This window comes from Eulemur rufifrons, chromosome 17 (genome assembly GCF_041146395.1).
Source record: "Eulemur rufifrons isolate Redbay chromosome 17, OSU_ERuf_1, whole genome shotgun sequence".
Lineage (NCBI taxonomy): Eukaryota > Metazoa > Chordata > Mammalia > Primates > Lemuridae > Eulemur > Eulemur rufifrons.
The window spans coordinates 1,074,002-1,093,110 of record NC_090999.1 but is presented as its reverse complement, the minus strand read 5'-3'; the positions used below and the strand labels follow the sequence as shown (position 1 = coordinate 1,093,110).

The following is a 19,109-nucleotide window of genomic DNA, read 5'->3' as shown; positions in this document are numbered from 1 at the left end:
AGCGGACATCTGTGTGCAGCCCTTCGTCTTTATGGAGCAAAGGGAATTTACAGAGGCGCTCGCTGGTGACCGCAGTGCGGTACAAGTGCAGCGCACGTACAGCTGGCCTGTGTGGGTACGAGGGGTTTCCAGCCCATCTGCCGCAGGGCCTGGCCTGCTCAGTGCCGGGGTCTACACCCCAGGCCCAGGGCCAGTGGGTCGTACCCTGCCAGGAGGGGTGGGCGTGTGCACCGGCCCAGGAGAGGGTCTCTGAGCTGTCAGCTAATGAAACGGCAGTCGGGGCCACAGCCAGGGACACGGGCAGGATCCTTAGCCGTGTTTAACGGAAGCTCCAGGGGGCGACCCCAGCGCCCCCTGCCTCCGCGGCAGAAACCACACCCCAGATGCAGCTCCTGGCAGTGGAAGAATCAAGAGTAAGAGAATCTGCAACTTGTGTAAAAATCTAGATTTTTAAGCTTGTTTCAACTTGTCTGAAGCAATGTGGCTGTGACTGGCCTCTCTCACAAGCACTCAGCTCAGCTGCAGAGAAGCCGGGTGTCCTCCTGTGTGAGGTGACAGTGACGGTATTGAGCAAAAGCAGGCACCTGTCCTCTGGGCCCAGTCAGCGGGCAGCCGGCCGGGGCTGGGGCTGGGGCTGGGGCTGGCGCTGGGGCTCCAGACGCCCCTGGGTGGCCCTGGGCAGGCTCTTGGCCGAGGAGGACCCAGAAGGGACGGCAGGAAAAGGGGTGGGGTCGGAGGGGGAATTGGCGACATGGGGGAGGGGTCTGGGTCCTGGGGGCTCTGGCACTGCGGGCTGAGTGCCCTCCCCCTCCCCTGCCCCAGCGCACTACGGGGTTGGAGGTGGCAGGGGAGGCAGGGGCACCCGGACGCCGGGCGCCTGGCCCCGTCCTGACGCGTTCTGCTCTTTCCTCCCCAGGACACCATCACGTGGACGTGGCAGGGACCTGGAGCGTAAGTCGGAGGCCACATGTCCTCTCTGTCCCCTCCTCCTGTGCAGGCTGGGGGGCTGCCCTGTGCTGTAGCTGCTGCTGCCCACGTGGAAGCTGTGGTTTGGCAGCTGTTAGGTTCGGCCCGTTGTGAAAACTAAGTGTGGGCGCGTGACCCCATTCTCACTCCCTAGAGCGTCCCTTACGGGGACCTCGGTTCATGTCTTCAGCACCAGCGGAAGGTAACCGAGTCTTCCATTCCCATCTCCGGTCTGTCAGCCACCTGGTGGCCCCTGGCAAAGAAGGCAGAAATTTGGGGTGTTCCAGGGGGTCCCTCTGTGCGGTGCAGGGCGTGGGTGGGTGGTGCTGGGCCGGGAGGACAGTGCCTTCTGTGTTCAGTGTCCCTGTCCCCTGGGACGGACTCCAAAGACAGTTATGCAGCGACTCACAACCCCACGGACCCAAGCGAGCAGGGAAAAGCAGGAGGTCCCAGGCATGCCGGGCCTCCGGGGGGTGTCTGGGCTGACGTCTGTAGGGCAGGGGGCGAGGGTGAGGTGGACAGGTCTCCTGAGCCGCAGGGCAGATGGGGAGATGGTGGTTTGCCAGACGAGCCAAAGATATAAGCAGGTATTTCATAGGAAAAGCGAAGATGGCTATTTTAGAAAAGCAGCTGTTTCACTCCGGGTCTGTGGAAGGCTCAGCGCCCTGCTGTGAAGGGGCCAACTGCCCTGCAGTGCCCCCTGGAGGCTGTGGGTCTAGAGAGAATTGAAGTAATTAAACTATGAGCAATTAGGAATCCTACCTTTTAACCAGTCTTGTAAATCTATTCAATGTGTTGTTTTGAAGGTTGGAAATCCTGTGGCTTACGCTGTGTCAGTTTCACAATCAAGTGGAAATTGAGGTGTGTATAGCTACAGTGTTGTACAATGTTATATTGTATAGTATACAATGTATAGTGTTTGCGTAGATGTAATGTATAGTGTTTTACTGCGATTTATACAGATACAATGTTGTGCTAGAACCTGTCTAGATACAATGTTACACAGTGTCACAGGCATCTGCTGCTTTGGATAGCTTTCCCTTTCTCAGGGCTCCTTGGTGGGACTTCCCTGTCACTTTGCATCAGTTACTTTGTGTCTCTTGTATTTTGAACCATTTGGATGAGATTTTACATCAAGGAAACTAAACTTAATCTTTTATTATGGTTATTGTAGCTTAAGGGTATATTAGATTGGAACGTATGCAATGAATAACTTTCTAGCGTTTAGTTTTGCCTGATGCTAGTACTGCGGAATTCGTGCTGCTACACGTGTCAGACCACGTCCTCCGTTGAGTGCCCGGGTCCAGCCTGCGGGTCTCCGGGGTCCCGGTGCCCATCCTCTCGGCTAAATGAAAGGGTTGCATAGGTGCAGCCTCAGTGGATTTTATCTGAGTGGATACGGAACAGTTTCTTTTCTTAAAAGGGGGAATTAATATGCTGTTCCTACATCTGAAAATTAAAGATGAGTCATATGCAACTTAAATATTTAATAAAACCATTTGCTGCCTTCCCGTCAATACTGCAGTGATACTAAGCGTAGGAACGAGCCTGGCGTTCCGCCCGGCTGCCCCCATCCGTGGGAGACAAGCCGCTCCGGTGACAAAGGGCCGAGCCCAAGGTCCCTGGCCTGAGTCTGGAGGTGGCGGTCCCCATGAATTAGGGTGTTTTGTGTGACTTATTCTGTCGTCACAGACAGATCCTAATTTTGTCAGACTGGCGGTTGTCGGTTTTGGTGGCGCCGTCGAGGTCGGGTCTTGCGTTCGCGGGAGTAACGCAGCTTCTCTGTGCACAGTTCCTCCCGGTCTACAGCCCTTCCGAGGAGGAGAAGAGGAGCCCTGCGCTGTACGCCCGGAACGTGCGGCGCGTCATGGCAGAGTGAGTGACCGCCGTCCTCCCCGGCACTGCGGCTCTGCCCCGCGCTCAACACAAACACACAAACTAGTGTCCGGCCCCCGCCAGGGGCGCTCAGACCTGAGCTGCAGGGGTCTCCTGGAAGGCTCTTCCGCCTGGGTTCCGGCCGCACCCCAGAGCTGCTGACGCAGCAGGGCTGGGCAGGGCTGGGGACGGCCTGGAGGTCCCAGGGGTGCTGACAGGGCCACACCCTCAGGGCTTGCTGGCGACTCCTCTCTCACTGCTGAGTCCCTTCGTTCACACTCAGCCGACACCACAAAGTCAGCCGGGCTCATCCTTCCCTGCAGACTCCCTCTCTCCCTCCCAGAGCACGTGCCCCGAGGGTAGAGATGGGGACACGCAGCCACCATCCCCGGAACACGCCTCCGCCACAGGCAGCTCTGAGCCTTTAGCCGAGCAGACGCTGAACGGGGAGCCGTGTTTGTACATCCAGGCCCGGCCCCTGTGCCCGAGGCTTCTGCCGGGGCACCGGCTGCTTCCTAGGATGCGGGAGGAAGGAACACGTGTGACGAAACCCAGCGGGTGGCTGAAGGCCCCCCAGGTTCCCTCATGCGTCTCCTGCCCGGAACCTCGAAGCCTCGGTGCTGCCGTTCCTCCTCCCTGCGGGCCCCCACCCCAGGGAGGGCGGGGGCGGCCTCTGGCCCGTCTCTTCCTCTGAGGGGCAGCCGGAGCCAGCCTGGTGCTGGTGCGCCCAGCTCGGCGGGGGGTGCACCTGCGCAGCCCCGGGGAGGCCGAGGGGTGGGGTCTTTCAGCAGCTGCCTCCCACCCAGCCTTCCCCCAGCGTCACTTAAATAGGAAGGAGACTTCAATGGAGTTTCTTCCGCTGCCTGTGACTGTTTCTGCTGGAATTGCTGGAAATTGCCCTACTGTGCCGGCGGGGGGAAGGGGGAGAGTGGTGCTTTACAGGGGGACAGCGAACCCCTGAAAACTGGGCTGGAGGAGCATTTGATTTGCTGTTAGTCAGACGGATCTGCATGTATCTTGTGCATCACGCTAGTTTTTGAAGGTCCTCCTGTGGGTTTCTCGTGCGGGGAGGGTTTATTTCGCCTCCTGGCTGGAGCCCCCGGGGAAGTTGGCCCGATTCTCTAACAGCCAGTAGGTGATTTCTACTCTGGGGAAACCTGTTCTGTTCATGACTCTCACTTTCTTCTTGGCCCCACCTATATTCCCATTAATTTCTTTTTTAATCTATAACTTAAAAATAATGTTTTATGTGGACTACAAAATAAAAACACTGAAACCTCAGTGAAAGCGTCGTTTACCAGGCAGATAAAGCTACTTCTGTCTGGATTCCACTGAGGGAGGACACGCCTTTGAAACTGTGCACATTCTGTGGACGGTCGACGCCACAGCAGAGATCCCGGCCGGCCCCAGAGCAGGATGTGCCACGTGCAGTCAGTGGCCACTGCAGGGATTTCCGTTCTCAAGGCTGATTCGGGAGAGTCCCACGTGGTGCCCTGTGAAGTGTGTGCCTGTTATATTTTGACGCCCTTGCTGACGTCTTCCATCTCTAGAACTTTCCTGTGGGTGTGGGCAGGTGGCTAGCAGGTGGCCCTGTGGCTGTGCTGGGGACACGCAGCCAGGTCCAGAGCCCTTTGCACAGCTGCTCCCAGGGGACAGTGGGACGGGCCGTCTCCGGGGCCGGGCTGATGGGGTGCCCTGCCTTCTCTCGCAGGGCCTTGGGCGTCTCCGTGACGGACTACACGTTTGAGGACTGCCAACTGGCCCTGGCAGAAGGACAGCTCCGTCTCCCCGCCGACACTTGCCTCTTAGAGTTTGCCCGGCTCGTGCGGGGCCTGGGGTGAGTCCTGTTCCTCGAGCGAGGGTTAAAACCGGCGCTAAAGCCTGGCTGAGGCCGCCGGAGGTCAAGGGCAGGCAGTTAAGGAAACAATTTTTTTTTTTAATGTCAGCTTATCATGGGGGTACAAAAGTTCAGGTTATATATATTGCCCATGGCCCCCCATCCCCCCTAGTCTGAGCTTCAAGCGTGTCCATTCCCCAGGCAGTGCGCATCGCACTCATCACGTAGGTATGCACCCATCCCCTCCCCCCAGCCCCCACCTCTGTCCGACACCCAATTGAGGTTATTCCCAAATGTGCACTTAGGTGATGATCAGGGAAACCAGTTTGCTGGTGAGTACATGTGGTGCTTATTTTTCCATTCTTGGGATACTTCACTTAATAGAATGGGTTCCAACTCTCTCCAGGAGAACCAAAGAGATGCCATATCACCGTTATTTCTTCTTAATAACGCTTCTTCTGGGTTTTGGTTTCCAATATCAACTTCAGTTCACACAGAAGTGTCTCTAAAGCTCATGCTTGGCAGCAGCTCTGTGCAAGGGACCCACCCCAGGAGGCCGCCCTGCCTCCCGACCGACCTGCCCGAGGGCCCTCGGTCCCAGGGGCGGGACATCTCGGTGGACGCTTAGACAACGTGCCCTGTGCCCCTCGAGTTGTTAGAAAACTGACTTGCTACTATTTATACAAATGATTTTAATATTTTGACGAGTCTTAAAACATACAGTCAATCTCTTGCTGGCATTCTGTAATTGTTTCTCCCTAGGCTAAAACCAGAAAAACTTGAAAAGGATCTGGACAAATATTCAGAAAGTGCAAAGATGAAGGGAGGAGAGAAGATTGGGGTTTCCGAGTTCGCGGCGTACCTGGAGGTCCCCGTGTCCGACGTGCTGGAAGACATGTTCTCGCTGTTTGACGAGGTGGGGCCGTCACTGGCGTGGCAGACCTCTGGCTTGCAGCATGTCACTTGTCCTCACTGTAGCATGAACATGCGTTAGACAGTTCCGGCAGCTAGGGGGTTCCACCCTCTGCCCACCCTGTGGGTCACCGTGGGTGTTTCCAGCTGTGCTGTGTCCTTTACTGATAAACGTGCCGTACTTTGGGGGTTTTAGTCAGATTACTAAAGCCTGATGACTCAAAAAGGCCGTGTCTGTGCTGCGACCCCCACGCGACCCCTCCCTAAGCCACCGCAGGCCAGCACAGCCAAAACTTCTAAATGCTGTGTCCCCCCTCGGCCATCTGCTGAGCGGTGCCCCACCGGCCTGTCGGTGTGTAAGGACTTCTCCCCTACCGCCACCCTCCACACCACGCCCTTGAGTCACACGTGATCGCCACATGAGCTGTCAACGGTCACATCACAGTATCGTGGTGCCAAAAATGTGTGTGGCCCTGGGGGGTCCGGAAGGTGTGGGCAGCCCGGGTGGGGAGGCTGCCACGCCCACCAGGAACCCACCACGCCTGGTCTCTCCTGGATGTTTGTGCTGCGGTATCGATACACGTGCTGTGGGGCCTGTCACACGTCAGGGCTGTGCGTGCAGGGCTCCTTGAGCCCCGGCACGTCCTGTGTGACATCACGGCGTGCCCTGTGTTCCATGACATGTCCTGTGTGATGACACAGCACGTCCTGTATGACATCACTGTGTGTCCTGTGTTCCATGACATGTCCTGTGTGATGACATGGCATGTCCTGTATGACATCACTGTGTGTCCTGTGTTCCATGACATGTCCTGTGTGATGACACGGCACGTCCTGTATGACATCACTGTGTGTCCTGTGTTCCATGACATGTCCTGTGTGATGACACGGCACGTCCTGTATGACATCACTGTGTGTCCTGTGTTCCATGACATGTCCTGTGTGATGACACGGCACGTCCTGTATGACATCACTGTGTGTCCTGTGTTCCATGACATGTCCTGTGTGATGACACGGCATGTCCTGTATGACATCACAGTGTGTCATTATATGACATGTCCTATGTGACTACACAGCATGTCCCGTGGGACCACAATGGCATGTCCTGTATGACATCACAGTGTGTCCTGTGTAACGACACAGTGTGTTCTTGGGACCAACAAGGAGTGGCCGTAGCGTGGACTTGCGTAGACCACAGGAAGCGAGGACGTGGCTCAGGCACAGCAGGCGCCCCCGTGGGTTGCAGACTGTAGGTCACTGGGTCTTCGGTCCCCTGACGACGCAGCCCATTGCGTGGCCCAGTGCCCCACCCCCACTCCAGACCAGACGGCCGTCCCGGCAGCAAGGCCCTTGACACAGAGGCAGCTTAAGCTGCATCTCGGGGCAGGTGGCGTCTGTAGGAGCCACCGCTGTGGCTGCGTTTTCACTCCGGCGCTTCACAGCGCGGGTTCCAGGTACGAAACAGCGAACACTGGTGCAGCGCGTAGCGTTCCCGGGTAACTTACAGCAGGGCGTGTGTGTTGCTAACTTTGTACTTTCAGCTGCTTCAGGTTCACAGTGATCTTTGGAGGTAAAAGTGTCCTCCATGTCACACGTGGCACCTCAGGGCCAGCGGCCAGGTGCCTCCCAGAGCTGGGACTCACGGTGGTTGGGTCAACACTAACTCCGCCTGCCTGCGCCCAACCCCTCCCCACACCACCCTGTGCCCAGGCCTTGAGGGCAGTTTGGGTCTACTGTGGGGAAAGTGGCCCTGTCCCCTGAGAAGAGCCCCAGGAACCTGTGTGTGCCCCACCCCAGCCTGTGGTTGACACTGGGGTAGAGGAGCAACAACTGTGTCAAAGTCCTCCCTCCACCCAAGGGTGCTCCTCACTCCTCTCTGACCAGGGAGTCCTCCCTCCACCCTGGGGTGCTCCTCACCTCTTCCTCTCTGACCAGGGAGTCCCCCCTCCACCCCAGATGCTCCTCACCTCTTCCTCTCTCCCCAGGGAGTCCTCCCTCCACCCTGGGGTGCTCCTCACCTCTTCCTCTCTCCCCAGGGAGTCCTCCCTCCACCCTGGGGTGCTCCTCACCTCTTCCTCTCCCCAGGGAGTCCTCCCTCCACGCTGGGGTGCTCCTCACCTCCTCATCTCTGACCAGGGACTCCTCCCTCCGCCGCAGGTGCTCCTTCTCACTGCGTGCTCTCTGGTGGGGTGGTCCTTTCCTGGGCCCGGGCACACCCTGCAGGCGTGTCCTGACCGTCCCCAGTGCCATCAGAGGTGCAGGCCCCCCTCCCCAGCAGCCCTGGCCTGGCCCTGGCGCCGCATGGCCCTGCCCTGTGCAGGCTTGAGCGTGTCCTGAGAGTGCCAGCGGAGCACAGGCCGAGGTCCCCAGCCACCACGCTGGGCTGGCAGCTGGTGCTGGCTCTGGGCTCCCCTGCGTCCCGAGCCCTGATGTCTCCATAACCAGACTAGGTGCTCGGAGCCCCAAACAGGCCTTGGTGTTTGCTGGTCTGTGTTTCTGAAATCCAAGTCTCGGCAGGTGACGGTCTTGCCTTTACATGGCTTTGTTGAGAAGCGTCATGTGGCCGTGTCACAGAATTCGAGAACGGCCCAAAAAAGTACACAGCACGGTGACCTTGGAGAATCCAGTTGGTCACGAATGTTCTCCCACACTGCGCCTTTCATGTGGGTGACGTCAAGGGAGGCTGAGTTGGCGCTTTGGCAACGCCCGGGCCGTGCACCACTGACAGCGTCTCTCCCCGCAGGGCGGCGGGGGCAAGATGGACCTGCGGGAGTACGTGGTGGCCCTGTCTGTCGTCTGCCGGCCCGCCCAGACCCTGGACACCATCCGGCTGGCGTTCAAGGCAAGTGCAGGTTTCCTGGGTTTGACACGGGACGGTGAGACGCAGCCACGTCGGACTTGGGATCCGCTTTGCAGGTGCTTGTGGTATCGATAAACCGGTCACCTGCCTACAAGATGCTTGTCCGTGAGCACGTGCTGGCTGTTCTCTGAAACGAGCAATGAACACTCCCGATAAAGACATAGATCGGGGTCCTTCCCGGCCCTGGGGCACCTGCGCGGGGCTGGCGGGTGTCACGCCACCACACGCTGAGTGTCAGCACATCTGCAGTGACCTGAGCCGCGTCTCTCAGGTGCAGCGCCAGACCATGACCTGTCAGGCCGTGGAAGGCCGAGGACACGCCCCCTGGAGAGGACGGTGACCACCCGGTCCCCACTGACAGGAGGGGCGTGTACTGGGGCAGTTCTTCCCCGGCGGATCCCACAGTGGGTGACAACACGCACCGCCCTGCAGTGACCCTGGGGACGGGCGATCCCTCCCACGGGCTGCCTGGTGGGGCACACACAGCGGCACCCAGGCGTCCTGACAGGTCGTGGTCACTCGCTGCGCCCGAGAGCCGCGGCTCAGGTCGCTCTGCAGCTGTCACCTTGCCCTGACTGTGGGTTTGACCCCTGGGTCATCTGCCTGACTCTCTCTTTCGGGCCACCCTTCTCGTGTCTCTGCCTGCAGCCTGCACCTCTCAGTGTCACCAGTTCCTAAAGGCACGGCCACTGTCCTCGTCTGCTGGCCCTGGGACACCTCCCCTGGGCACACTCGGGCGGGTCTGCTGGGACACGCGTGAGGATGTGTGCACCTCCCCTGTTACCGCTCAGATCCCTCCCGGGCTGGTTGTTGAGGCACAAAATCGTGTTTGTGACACTGATAACACTTAGAATCCCAGAGACACCTGTGTGAGGTTTTCTAGTAGAAATTTCCAGTGTTTAATGTACTTCTGGGGTTTCCTGTTTTTGCTTTCTTTTTGTTACTATTATTACTGTATGAAACCTTCAGACGTGCCCATGGTAAAAACTCTAACAACTCAGAAAGGTGGAAAATAAAAACCTGAAGGTCTCTGCCGACCCCTCGAGACCTCAGTCCTGCTTCCCAGCGTTTCCTCCTGCAGCCTCTGAATCGTTTTTATTTTTAATTAATATTATTTATTTATTTTGAGACAGAGTCTCGCTTTATTGTCCAGGCTAGAGTGAGTGCCGTAGCGTCAGCCTAGCTCACAGCAACCTCCAACTCCTGGGCTCAAGCGATCCTCCTGCCTCAGCCTCCCGAGTAGCTGGGACTATAGGCATGCACCACCATGCCCGGCTAATTTTTTTCTATACATATTTTTAGCTGTCCATATAATTTCTTTCTATTTTTAGTAGAGACGGGGTCTCACTCTTGCTCAGGCTGGTCTCAAACTCCTGAGCTCAAACAATCCGCCCGCCTCGGCCTCCCGGAGTGCTAGGTGAATCATTTCTGAATATAGAAATACGACCTGTTCTGCTTTCATCTTTCAAAACTCCGAAGCAGAGTAACCTGCCGTGTCCCCCGCAGCAGCCACCGTGGTCCTGTGACCTCCGGGGCTGAGCCGCAGTTGGGACTGGCGGAGGGCCCGGCTGGTGACTTGGGTTTCGCTTATTTGAGGCTCCAGCTACACCAGGATGGGCTACTCTGCATATATTTGATTCAGCAAAGCTAAAAGTAGGAGATTTAGACCAGGGAAGATTTGGGAGCTGTCGGTGCACAGGTTCCCCGGGGAGGGAGAGCCTGGGAGGACAGGTGCCTCGTGGGAACCAGCCTGGGCAGACCTGGGTCTGCAGGGGCGGCGGTGCAAGTGTCCCGGGAGGGAAGGCGCGCCCAGCCGGGCAGCTGTCGGGGAGGCCCAGGAGCTGCCGGGTGCTTCTCACGAGCAAGACCGCTGAGCGCCACGTGGTGCATGGCCGGGTTCAGGGCTCAGCATCTCCTGCAGAGCAGGACAGACCCCAGCCGTGGCAGCCACGTCTAGGTAGGGATGTGGCGGGAACTCTTAGAAGGCAGGTGTGTGGCAGGAGGAGGTGAGCCATGGGGGGCTCGGAGTCAGGGGATCCCTGGGGACACCATGCCCCAGACAAGGAGAACGGCTGGGGTGACAATGTGGATGATGCGGATGGAGGAGGTGGGTGGGGAGGACAGTCACCACCGGGTTGCCCTGAGCTGGGCGGGAGGGTTTGAGGAAGCCCAAGGGCTGGATCCGAGAGGGGCTGGGCGGAGTCGGGCCCTGAGGGGACACGCATCCAGGGGCAGGGTAGGTTCCCAGGCACAGGGTCCATGTGAAGCGGGGAGGGGAGCCCTGGTTCGGGAGCTGCCGCAGGCGCGGGTCCTGGGCTGGGCTCGCCGAGGGCCGGGAGCCGCCTCCAGCGTTGGGGCAGGAGGGGTAGGCTGAGGCTGAGACTGGAGCTCGAGTCCCGCATCCCGGTCGCTGTGACCCCGGCCGTGCAGGAGCCCCTCACCTCCCCTCTACCGTCTCATTCTGCCCCTCACGTCCGCTCTCTCTCTGCGGGGTCCAGAGCCGTCGATGCTGACAGTCGTCCGCTTGCCCATGTCTGTGGACGTGTCCTCTGTAGCCCGGGTCCCCCAAGCTGGAGGGGACCTGAAACCCGGCTCCTCTCGTTGGCGAGTCTGTGGCCACGGAAGGTTCCTTCTCGTGTTTCCGTTAGGCAGCCCCAGGCCGGGCCACTGGGCTCCAGCCGCACTGAGCTTGTGGCCTTGCTCATCCGTCTCCGTGGGCCGGGTGAGCAGCGTCCGCGTCCCCGGCCGCCTGGCCCACGGGTGCCCGGCAGTTCTGAGAAGGGGGACAGCCCAGACACACGTGGGGCCAGAGCCGCCCTGTCCAGGCAGAGACGGCGGCCTCGAGGTGACGTTTCGCTTTGCCTTGCAGATGTACGGGTCCCCGGAGGACGGCAGCATAGACGAGGGCTCCTTGTCCTGCATCCTCAAGACTGCCCTGGGGGTGGCGGAGCTTTCTGTGACCGACCTCTTTCGAGCCATCGATGAGGAGGAGAAGGGGACGATCACATTCGGTGAGCGGCGGGAGTGGGCTCACACTGTGGGTGGCCTGGGGGTGCCAGCAGAGTGTCCCCAGGAGCCAGTACCAGGCTGCCCTGCCATCTCCTGCAACACAGAAACTCCTCAGAAGAAAGGTCCTTCCTGAAACCTGGCCAGGTGGGTGGGAGTTTTCAAACCCAATTTCTTCAGGCAGTTTATAGCACCGAATGCCAAGCCAGTTCTGAAGCTCCAGGCCCCACTGTGGACGCTGTCTGCAGAGACTGTGGCCCTCTTGGGCCGGGTCAGGGTCCCCCGGGGGGAGGGAGGGAGCCCATGGAGCTGGCTCGCTGCGGGGACTTGTCTACACGTTCCTGCCCCCTCGAAGCCTGACGTGAGAAAACAAACCCAAGGGCAGCGCAGGGCGTGGGGGTCCCGGAGAAGGGAAGGGCGGGGCCGACTCTCAGGGAGACACTTGCATCATACTGGGGTGCCCGAAGCCGCTCGAGGGCGAGAGGTTGTGCAGATGCAGCCCTGGCTGGTTTCTGTGAACCCCTGAAAACAGGACGAGAGCGAGTAGGCATTTGCTCAGAAGACAGAGGAAATCTCTGCAATGGCTGTCGCTCACATCTTGTCTGGGTGTGTTTTCAGAATTGCCCCCAGGCGTCAGACGTGTGCGTGTGCGTGGGGGGGAGTGTGGGGGTGGAAGGTGGGCGCAGCGCTTTGGTGTGTTCGGGTTCTGCTGCTGCTGTGTGGTGAGCGGGGACCCACCGCACTGTCCAGTGAAAGCCTTTCTGGGGTTTTCCACGAGGTGGCCGGGCTCTGAGTGTCTACACAGCCCCCTGCCTCAGTCTTCTGAGGGCCACCAAACCTCTCTGCAGTGCCACACGCGGGAGCCCCGGGCGCCTCTGCCCGTGGAGAGCACACCCAGGGGATGTGGAGGGTGCCCTCGCCCTCGGGCTCCCAGGGCTGCCGCGCCTGCGATCTGTGACACCCCGCGCAGACGGTCAGATCACTGCCTGGACACTCGGTCTCGCCCCTAAACCAGAAGTGCCATGTCCCCAGGATGTACCTGCCGAATTCAGAATCACAAGCTTGCTTTAGATTTTCCGCAAAGCGGGAATAGCTAACAGGACAGGGTACCTGCCCTGTGTTTTCAGGACGATTTAGTGCACAGCAAAGAGCAGCTCAGTACGAGTTCTCTCCCCTCTCAAAGCACCGACACACGAGTCTAACCCTCCCCAGGAGGGCGCGAGGAGGGTGCATGGCGCGAGGGCCCAGGGAAAGGAGCCCCCAGATTCTAGGCGTTTGCTCCCCCGAGACCCCAGTGACCAAAGGTGCCTTTATCTTTCCAGCCGACTTCAGCCGGTTTGCAGAAGCGTACCCCGACTTCGCGGAGGAGTACTTGTATCCGGACCAGACGCGCTTCGACAGCTGTGCACAGACCCCGCCCGCACCAACCCCCAACGGCTTCTGCACCGACTTCAGCCCCGACGGCTCGGACGCTGGCAGGAGGCCTTTCCGCAAGAAACTGGACTAGGACGGGGCTGCGCAGAGACGCGACCCCCGCGCAGCCGCGAGCCTGCTTGCGAGTCCGGGTCTCACTCCCGCTCCTGCTGTCCGGGCGGGCGCCGCCTCCGGGCCGGGTTCCGGAAGTCTGGGGTTTGTTTTTGTCTGTGTCTTTGCGAAGAGTCTCCGTTTCAGAGCCGGCGGTGGGAAGTTTGGAAGGCACGGCGGTGCGGTGCGGTGCGGTGCGGTGCAGGGCGGCGGTGCGGTGCAGGGCGGCGGTGCGGTGCAGGGCGGTGCTCCCTCTGCGCCGCGTCCCCGCCGCGTCCGCCAGTCTCTGGCGCCCTCGTGCGCGGGGCGGGGCCTCCTGTGCACACGACACACCTGCGGCGTCACCTGCCACCTGCGCCGGGCCCCGCGGAGCCCCGCCCACCTCCGTGGGTCACAGCGTGGCCGCGCGTCGTCTGATTTTTAAACATTTCTATATTTGTGCGGGAACTCGCGAATATTTTATAAATTTCATTTAGGTACTTCAGGAAACATTCCACATTTTTAAAAAAAGAAAATTGTTTTTCTACTTCATTTTTCCTTTTAGGGTCAGAGAATATTTATTTATAGGCCTTTTTTTGATAGCATCCGAGGCTGTTTTGGGCTTTGACCTAAATCCCTGTCGCCTCTCTCTACCGGGTAAACCCTCTCCTCCCCTCCCGTTTGGGCCAGGGGAGGTTTGGCCACAAGCTCCTGGCCCCAAAATACTTTTTCTGCTTTTCTTAATCCTTTTCAAATACCCCTCTTTTTTATAGACGTTACCGGTTTGGTATTTCTGTTTCAATATAACGCAATCTACTTCATTGTAGCTTAAACTGCAATCAACGCACTGAATGTTGGCAAACGCATCAGGCGGGGTCACAGCTGGAAGCCGGCAGCTGGGGTGTCGGTGCCCCCGTGCCACCGACCGAGAGACTGGGGGCCAGACGGGCGGTTCCTTCCCCACCCGCACGGCGGGTCCCCTTGGACGCGCGCTGCTGCCTCTCCTCCGGTTTCCATGGCGATGGGGGGGCAGCCCCGAGTGGGCTGGCTTTCCGGTGAGGAGGGGCGAGCGCAGCAGCCGTAGCTCCCCGGCGTGCGGAGGCCACGAGGGTGTCTGGCGGGTGTCTGGCGGCCGGACGGCTCCTCCCTGCAGCACCCGCTGCCTCGGGCCGGGCACTTGGGTCCCCTTTTAGGGTCAGAGAGGAAGGGGGCTGCAGCCACTGGGGTCGGGCACGTGTTGGCGTGACCTTTAGCTTCATGCCATCACCTTTTTCATCATTTTATTATGGCTTAATTAGAAACTATCCCTAAAGCACAATAACCGTAGACTTTAGTTTGTTTCCTAAAGCAAAGCCTCTGGGTTTATTTGGAAAAACATTTTTTTATTTCTGAGATGAATCGGTTTTTCTATTTGGAGCATCTCTGTAGAAAGTGACCACCAGGCCAGTAATGCAGAAGGAGACGTTTACTAACCTCGGAGAGGTCCGCGTCCGCCCGCCAGGACCGCGGGGCGGGAGCAGGGCCAGCCTGGGCTCGCTGGACGCGGGAGACTCCCTAACGCAGCCTTGGCAGCGAACAGCAGTTCTTTTATAGCTATAGAATAGGCATAAAGGTTCGTTTCTAAAAGAGAAAAGCCCATAAACGGCCAATGAAGGGGTCAATGAACTAAGATATTCTGGGGGGAGGGGGGCCGGGCGGCTTCCTGCCCCAAGGTCTGCGCATGACGGGTTCTGAATGAAATGCACGGCGCATTTTCAGGAAAACAACCCTGATACACAGACTCGAGTGGATGTTTGTTCCTCCTGATTCTCTTTTCTCTCGCGCAGTAGCGCCGAGCCCGCGGGCGTTCAGAGCTGTGAATGTACATAGTGCGCGGCCGGCTGCAGGGCCCTGTGGGGACCCGAGGTCACGGCTGGTCGCCTGGCAAAGAACTTTGGATTTTCAGTGGAATGAATAAAACTTACAGTCTTGTGTACTCGCAGTGTGTTGCGTGGGGTTGATGAAAAGACAGCAGACGTTTCTGACACTGTGCCCGGAGAACCGGCCCAGGCGCCTCCTTGCTGCGGCTCTGGCTCTCGGGGAAAACACGGTGACTGAAATTCTGCAGGAAAAGCCTTCCTGGTGGCAAAGGTTGCTCTGGAGGGTCTGACGTCACGTGGGTGGCAGCGACCCCTTGCAGGACTCAGGCGTGGGTGGCCGTCTGCTACCTGTGAGTTGATTCCTGCAATGTCCCCAGACGAAGCGTATGACTGTAAGCATGTTTGTCAGGCAGAAAGAAAAAGGGGTCTTGAGTGCAGTCCTAGTAAGTCAGCAAAAGATTCAGAAATAGAAGTAAAAGAAATAGAGCTAATGAGTTACACTCCCAAACACTTAACATGAAAAATCAAGTTTCTGTAGCCACCAGCTTTAAGGATCGGGTGACAACTATATTGTTCAGGAAAGTAGGTCAGAGAGGCAGGTCTGCGTGGCCTGACCCCTCAGGGAGGAGGGAAGTCTGTGCACCAAAATGACATTTCAATTTTTATTCCCTTCGTGCTTTTATGCATTTGCCATCTTTAATGTAATAAATGAACGTTGCCTTTTAAAATGATTAAATATGTTTTAGTTTCTCAGGTAAAGAGCAGGTAAAACAAAGACACACTCTGCGCGTGTCACATTCAAAGCTGGGCTGGGAGCTCTCGCTAAGCACCGGCTGGGAAAGGCCGGAGGAGAGAGGGACCACCGGGCCGCGTGCCCACAGCGGCTCTGCGGGATGGGTGGTTGTCACCGCACGTGCCTCAGCTTCTCCAGCTCTCCTTTCCGCCACCCAGCAATGGAACCAGGCTGTGCAGGAGTGGGGTGCAGTGACCCGCTCCCCACTCTCACACGGGAGTGAACTCGGCTGCTACTTCAGCTCTGGAAACTGCGCCAGAACCCAGAGGTGGGGAGAGTCAGCCTGTCCCTCCCTGCCCGTCCCCCTCGCCACCTGCCCCGCCCCGCTCGCTGCCCACCGCCCCCCCAGCCCAGAGAGCAGCCGATGGAGGGTCCCCCGCCTTGCAGCAGAGCACAGTGTGCAGCCCAGCGGGCCAGACCGCCACGCGGCATCCACACGCAGACGCACGCCTTGCACGTGGCCTAGCCCACGGCTGGCCGCTCCTCCAGATACAGACGCTCTTACCTTTGCCCAGAAAAGTCGAGTCCTGTGAGTCTTCCTGTCCTCCTCTGGGGAACGTTCACACTGGAACCCTCACAGACCCACCCGGGTGTTCCTGACAGCAGCCACGTCCCAGAGTTGACCACTGACATTGCCTGTGTAGAGCAGTAGGCTGCTGGAGCTGGGAAAGTGCGTGGTTGGCAGGATGGCACGCGTGACACACACATGCACACGCACCCCGGCAGGACGGCACGCTGCTCACACACACACATGCACCCCCAAACCAAGCTGGGGGCACGGTCTGCACACTCGCTGCCGCCTCGTGTGCGTCGCTGGTTAGATCGTGGTCAGTGGCCACAACCCGCCTCCCACCATCTGCTTCCTTGGCCCCGACCGGGGCTTGGGGGGTCGGGGTTCTGCACCTCGTGAGAGGATTCGACTTTCACTCCAAGTGTCTGAAGCCTTCATCATCTTGCCTTTATCAGTCACAATTTCGTCATGAGAGTTCCCAGAAGTGCCCAGCCACCATCCTGGGTTCCAAAGATGGTGACAGCAGCCCCGTCATTGGCACGAGTCGTCCCGTCCGAGACAGGACACTCTCCTCCCTGCGAGATCAGCCTCGTGAGCAGCCCCCGTAGCTGGTGGTGGCCGGAGCTCGTGGTGCAGGGAACGGCCAGGTGGCCCCAGGAGGACCGTCCCCACCTTGGGAACTAAGACCTTTAAAGCGGAAGAGCCAGGTGTCTCGGAGAACAGGGAAAACGTGGTGGGAGCGTCAGTCCGCGTGGGCCGGCCCTGCTGCAGTGACGGACGTCCCGCCCGCACTTGGGGCCAGCAAAGGAGAGGGGCTGTCACCAGGTTTCTGGGGTGGGTCAGCTCAGTGTCAGTGTCCCGGTTCCCCTGCCTGGCAGCGCAGCCCCCCAGACTCTGCCAGTCAAATGGCACAGGGAAAAGTGAGGTGACAAACCGCAGACTAGATGCAGAACGAACACACGTCAATCCCACCCATTTCACTGGCCAGAGCGAGCCACACAGCCACACCCGAATGCAGCAGTGGGGGACATGTAACCTCTCGGAGAGGGCCACCCCAAGGAGGGTCAGGATGTTTTGACAGTAACACAAACCACCCTGCGGTGAATGCTGGATGTGGTGGTGACAAGAACCGTTCCTGGTCCCACCCTTGGCGTTACAGACGTTGTTCAGCTGTGAGGTGGCACCGTGTGCTGGTCCACATCTGTGAGGCTGTCTCCCCGCTGGCGGCGTGCCCAAAGTTTCAAGAAGTCATCCCTCCGTGCCAGCAGAACAGCTGCCTCTGGGTGGCGGGGAACGTGGCGGAAAGGGACTCCGCATGTGTGCCGCTGCCGCGCTGCCTTTGCGGCAAAACAACGCCCTCAGCACTGTGACAGGAGGCGGGCAACGGTGAAGCAGACACAACGGTCCACAGGTGGCACCGGCGGAAGCACTGATGGCAGAGAAGACCCGTCCGCCTCTGGAACAGGTGTGTGACACGAGGAGACAGTCCCCTCCGTGGTGGGCGGGTCCCGCGTGACCAGCTAGGCCTTGCCAGGAGTGGAGCCACACGGGGGCCGAGGCTGGACGGTGCTTCTGACAAGCAGGGAATTCTGCGGTGACCACGTGAGCCCGTGCTGTTGGTTTGTCAGCCTGCGCTGTGGTCCCTGTCCCCCTACTGCGAGGCCCCGTGTGCCTGACTCTGCCGAGGAGACGGGGTGGCTGGGAAGAGGCGGCCACGTCACCACACTGCCGTCCCCGGACAGGACGCTGCGAGAGGGAACACCAGCGAGCCTGGAGAGGTGGCTGCGTGCGGCCCCGCGGAGCTCAGGGAGAGAGCAGGCAGAAGCCGCGAGGCGCGAGCGCCCCGGGGGCAAGGCCGAGGGGTCCTCCACGCCCAGTCGAGCCCCGGGGCAAGAGGGCAGAACACAAACTTTATTTGACAAAATAATGGCCAGAATTTTCCAAATCTATAAACGTGGACCTCCAGAAGCTCCGTAAGCACCAGGCAGAATAAACACGCGGAAGTGCAGCCCGGCAGCGCAGAGCACAGCGCGGGAGCCACCGGAACGAGGGCGCCGGAAAGCCGCGGGAGAGAAGGCGCTTTGTCAGGGAGCAGGGTGAGGACGACACGGCCCGACAGCTGGGGGCCCCCCAAGGTCAGACACTGACGCTGTCGGCCGAGAATTCTGTGCTGAAACAATGTCTTTCAAGACTCGGGGCAAGGCGTTTCTAAGTAAGCGGAAGTTGAGATGCTGCGTTGCCAACGACGTCCCGGCTCAAACTGGGGTTCCGCACAGGTGGACTACAGTGGGCTACGCTGTGTGTTGTCTCAGCCCAAGAAAACAGAACCGGAGCTCTGGTTGATTTAAGTATTAACTTAACCAAACTAAGCCAGAAAGAAAGAAGAAAAGCTCCAAGGGCTGATAACATAAATTTAAAACAAACAGCAAAGCGGTAAACTTAATGCAATCGTATCAGCACGTAAAATATAGACCAAAAACTCCTGAAGGACGGTTGTTAGGCTAAATAAAAAGTCAAGTACCTGACTATGGGCTGTTGAAACACAGACTGGAAATCACAGGACGGGAAACGTGTTTGTAACCTGCAAACGCAGCTGTAGAAGCGGGTTTGGCGCGGTGGGTGTGTACTGAGGGCGCGTTCAGAGCAGGGGACAGGCCAGAGTGAGGTCCAGACATGTCTCGGTGCGAAAGGGTTCAGTTCAACTGGAAGTCACAATAATCTTAAAGGCATATGTACCCAGCTTAAGACATTTTAAGCAAAAATGACAGGATCAGAAGGAGAAATATATCAGCATCAGTGGAGATTTTAACACGATTTTCTCAGTAATAACAAAGCCACCGGTGGGGGGAGACGTAATTATGTAGAAAATTTGAACAACTCTGTTTACCAAATTGACTCGCCATTTCAAGTGCTCACAAAACACGCCCTGTGCTCGGCTGCAGGTGAATTTAAGAACAGTAAATCGTACAGAGCGTGGCCCCCATCTA

The 19,109-nt window shown here is 58.6% G+C and overlaps 1 protein-coding gene across 1 annotated transcript in view; it reads left to right on the top strand.

Moving 5' to 3' along the window:
- The window catches only part of LPCAT1 (lysophosphatidylcholine acyltransferase 1), a 41,384-nt gene extending 28,262 nt beyond the window's left edge, over nt 1-13,122 (top strand). The window contains exons 7-14 of the mRNA XM_069492419.1: nt 917-951; nt 1,773-1,827; nt 2,759-2,841; nt 4,553-4,678; nt 5,441-5,594; nt 8,334-8,432; nt 11,320-11,461; nt 12,779-13,122. Of these exons, the coding sequence (XP_069348520.1) occupies nt 917-951; nt 1,773-1,827; nt 2,759-2,841; nt 4,553-4,678; nt 5,441-5,594; nt 8,334-8,432; nt 11,320-11,461; nt 12,779-12,963 (879 nt within the window). The 3' untranslated portion in view covers nt 12,964-13,122. The remainder of the gene's footprint in view (nt 1-916; nt 952-1,772; nt 1,828-2,758; nt 2,842-4,552; nt 4,679-5,440; nt 5,595-8,333; nt 8,433-11,319; nt 11,462-12,778) is intronic.
- The last annotated feature ends 5,987 nt before the right edge of the window (nt 13,123-19,109 follow it).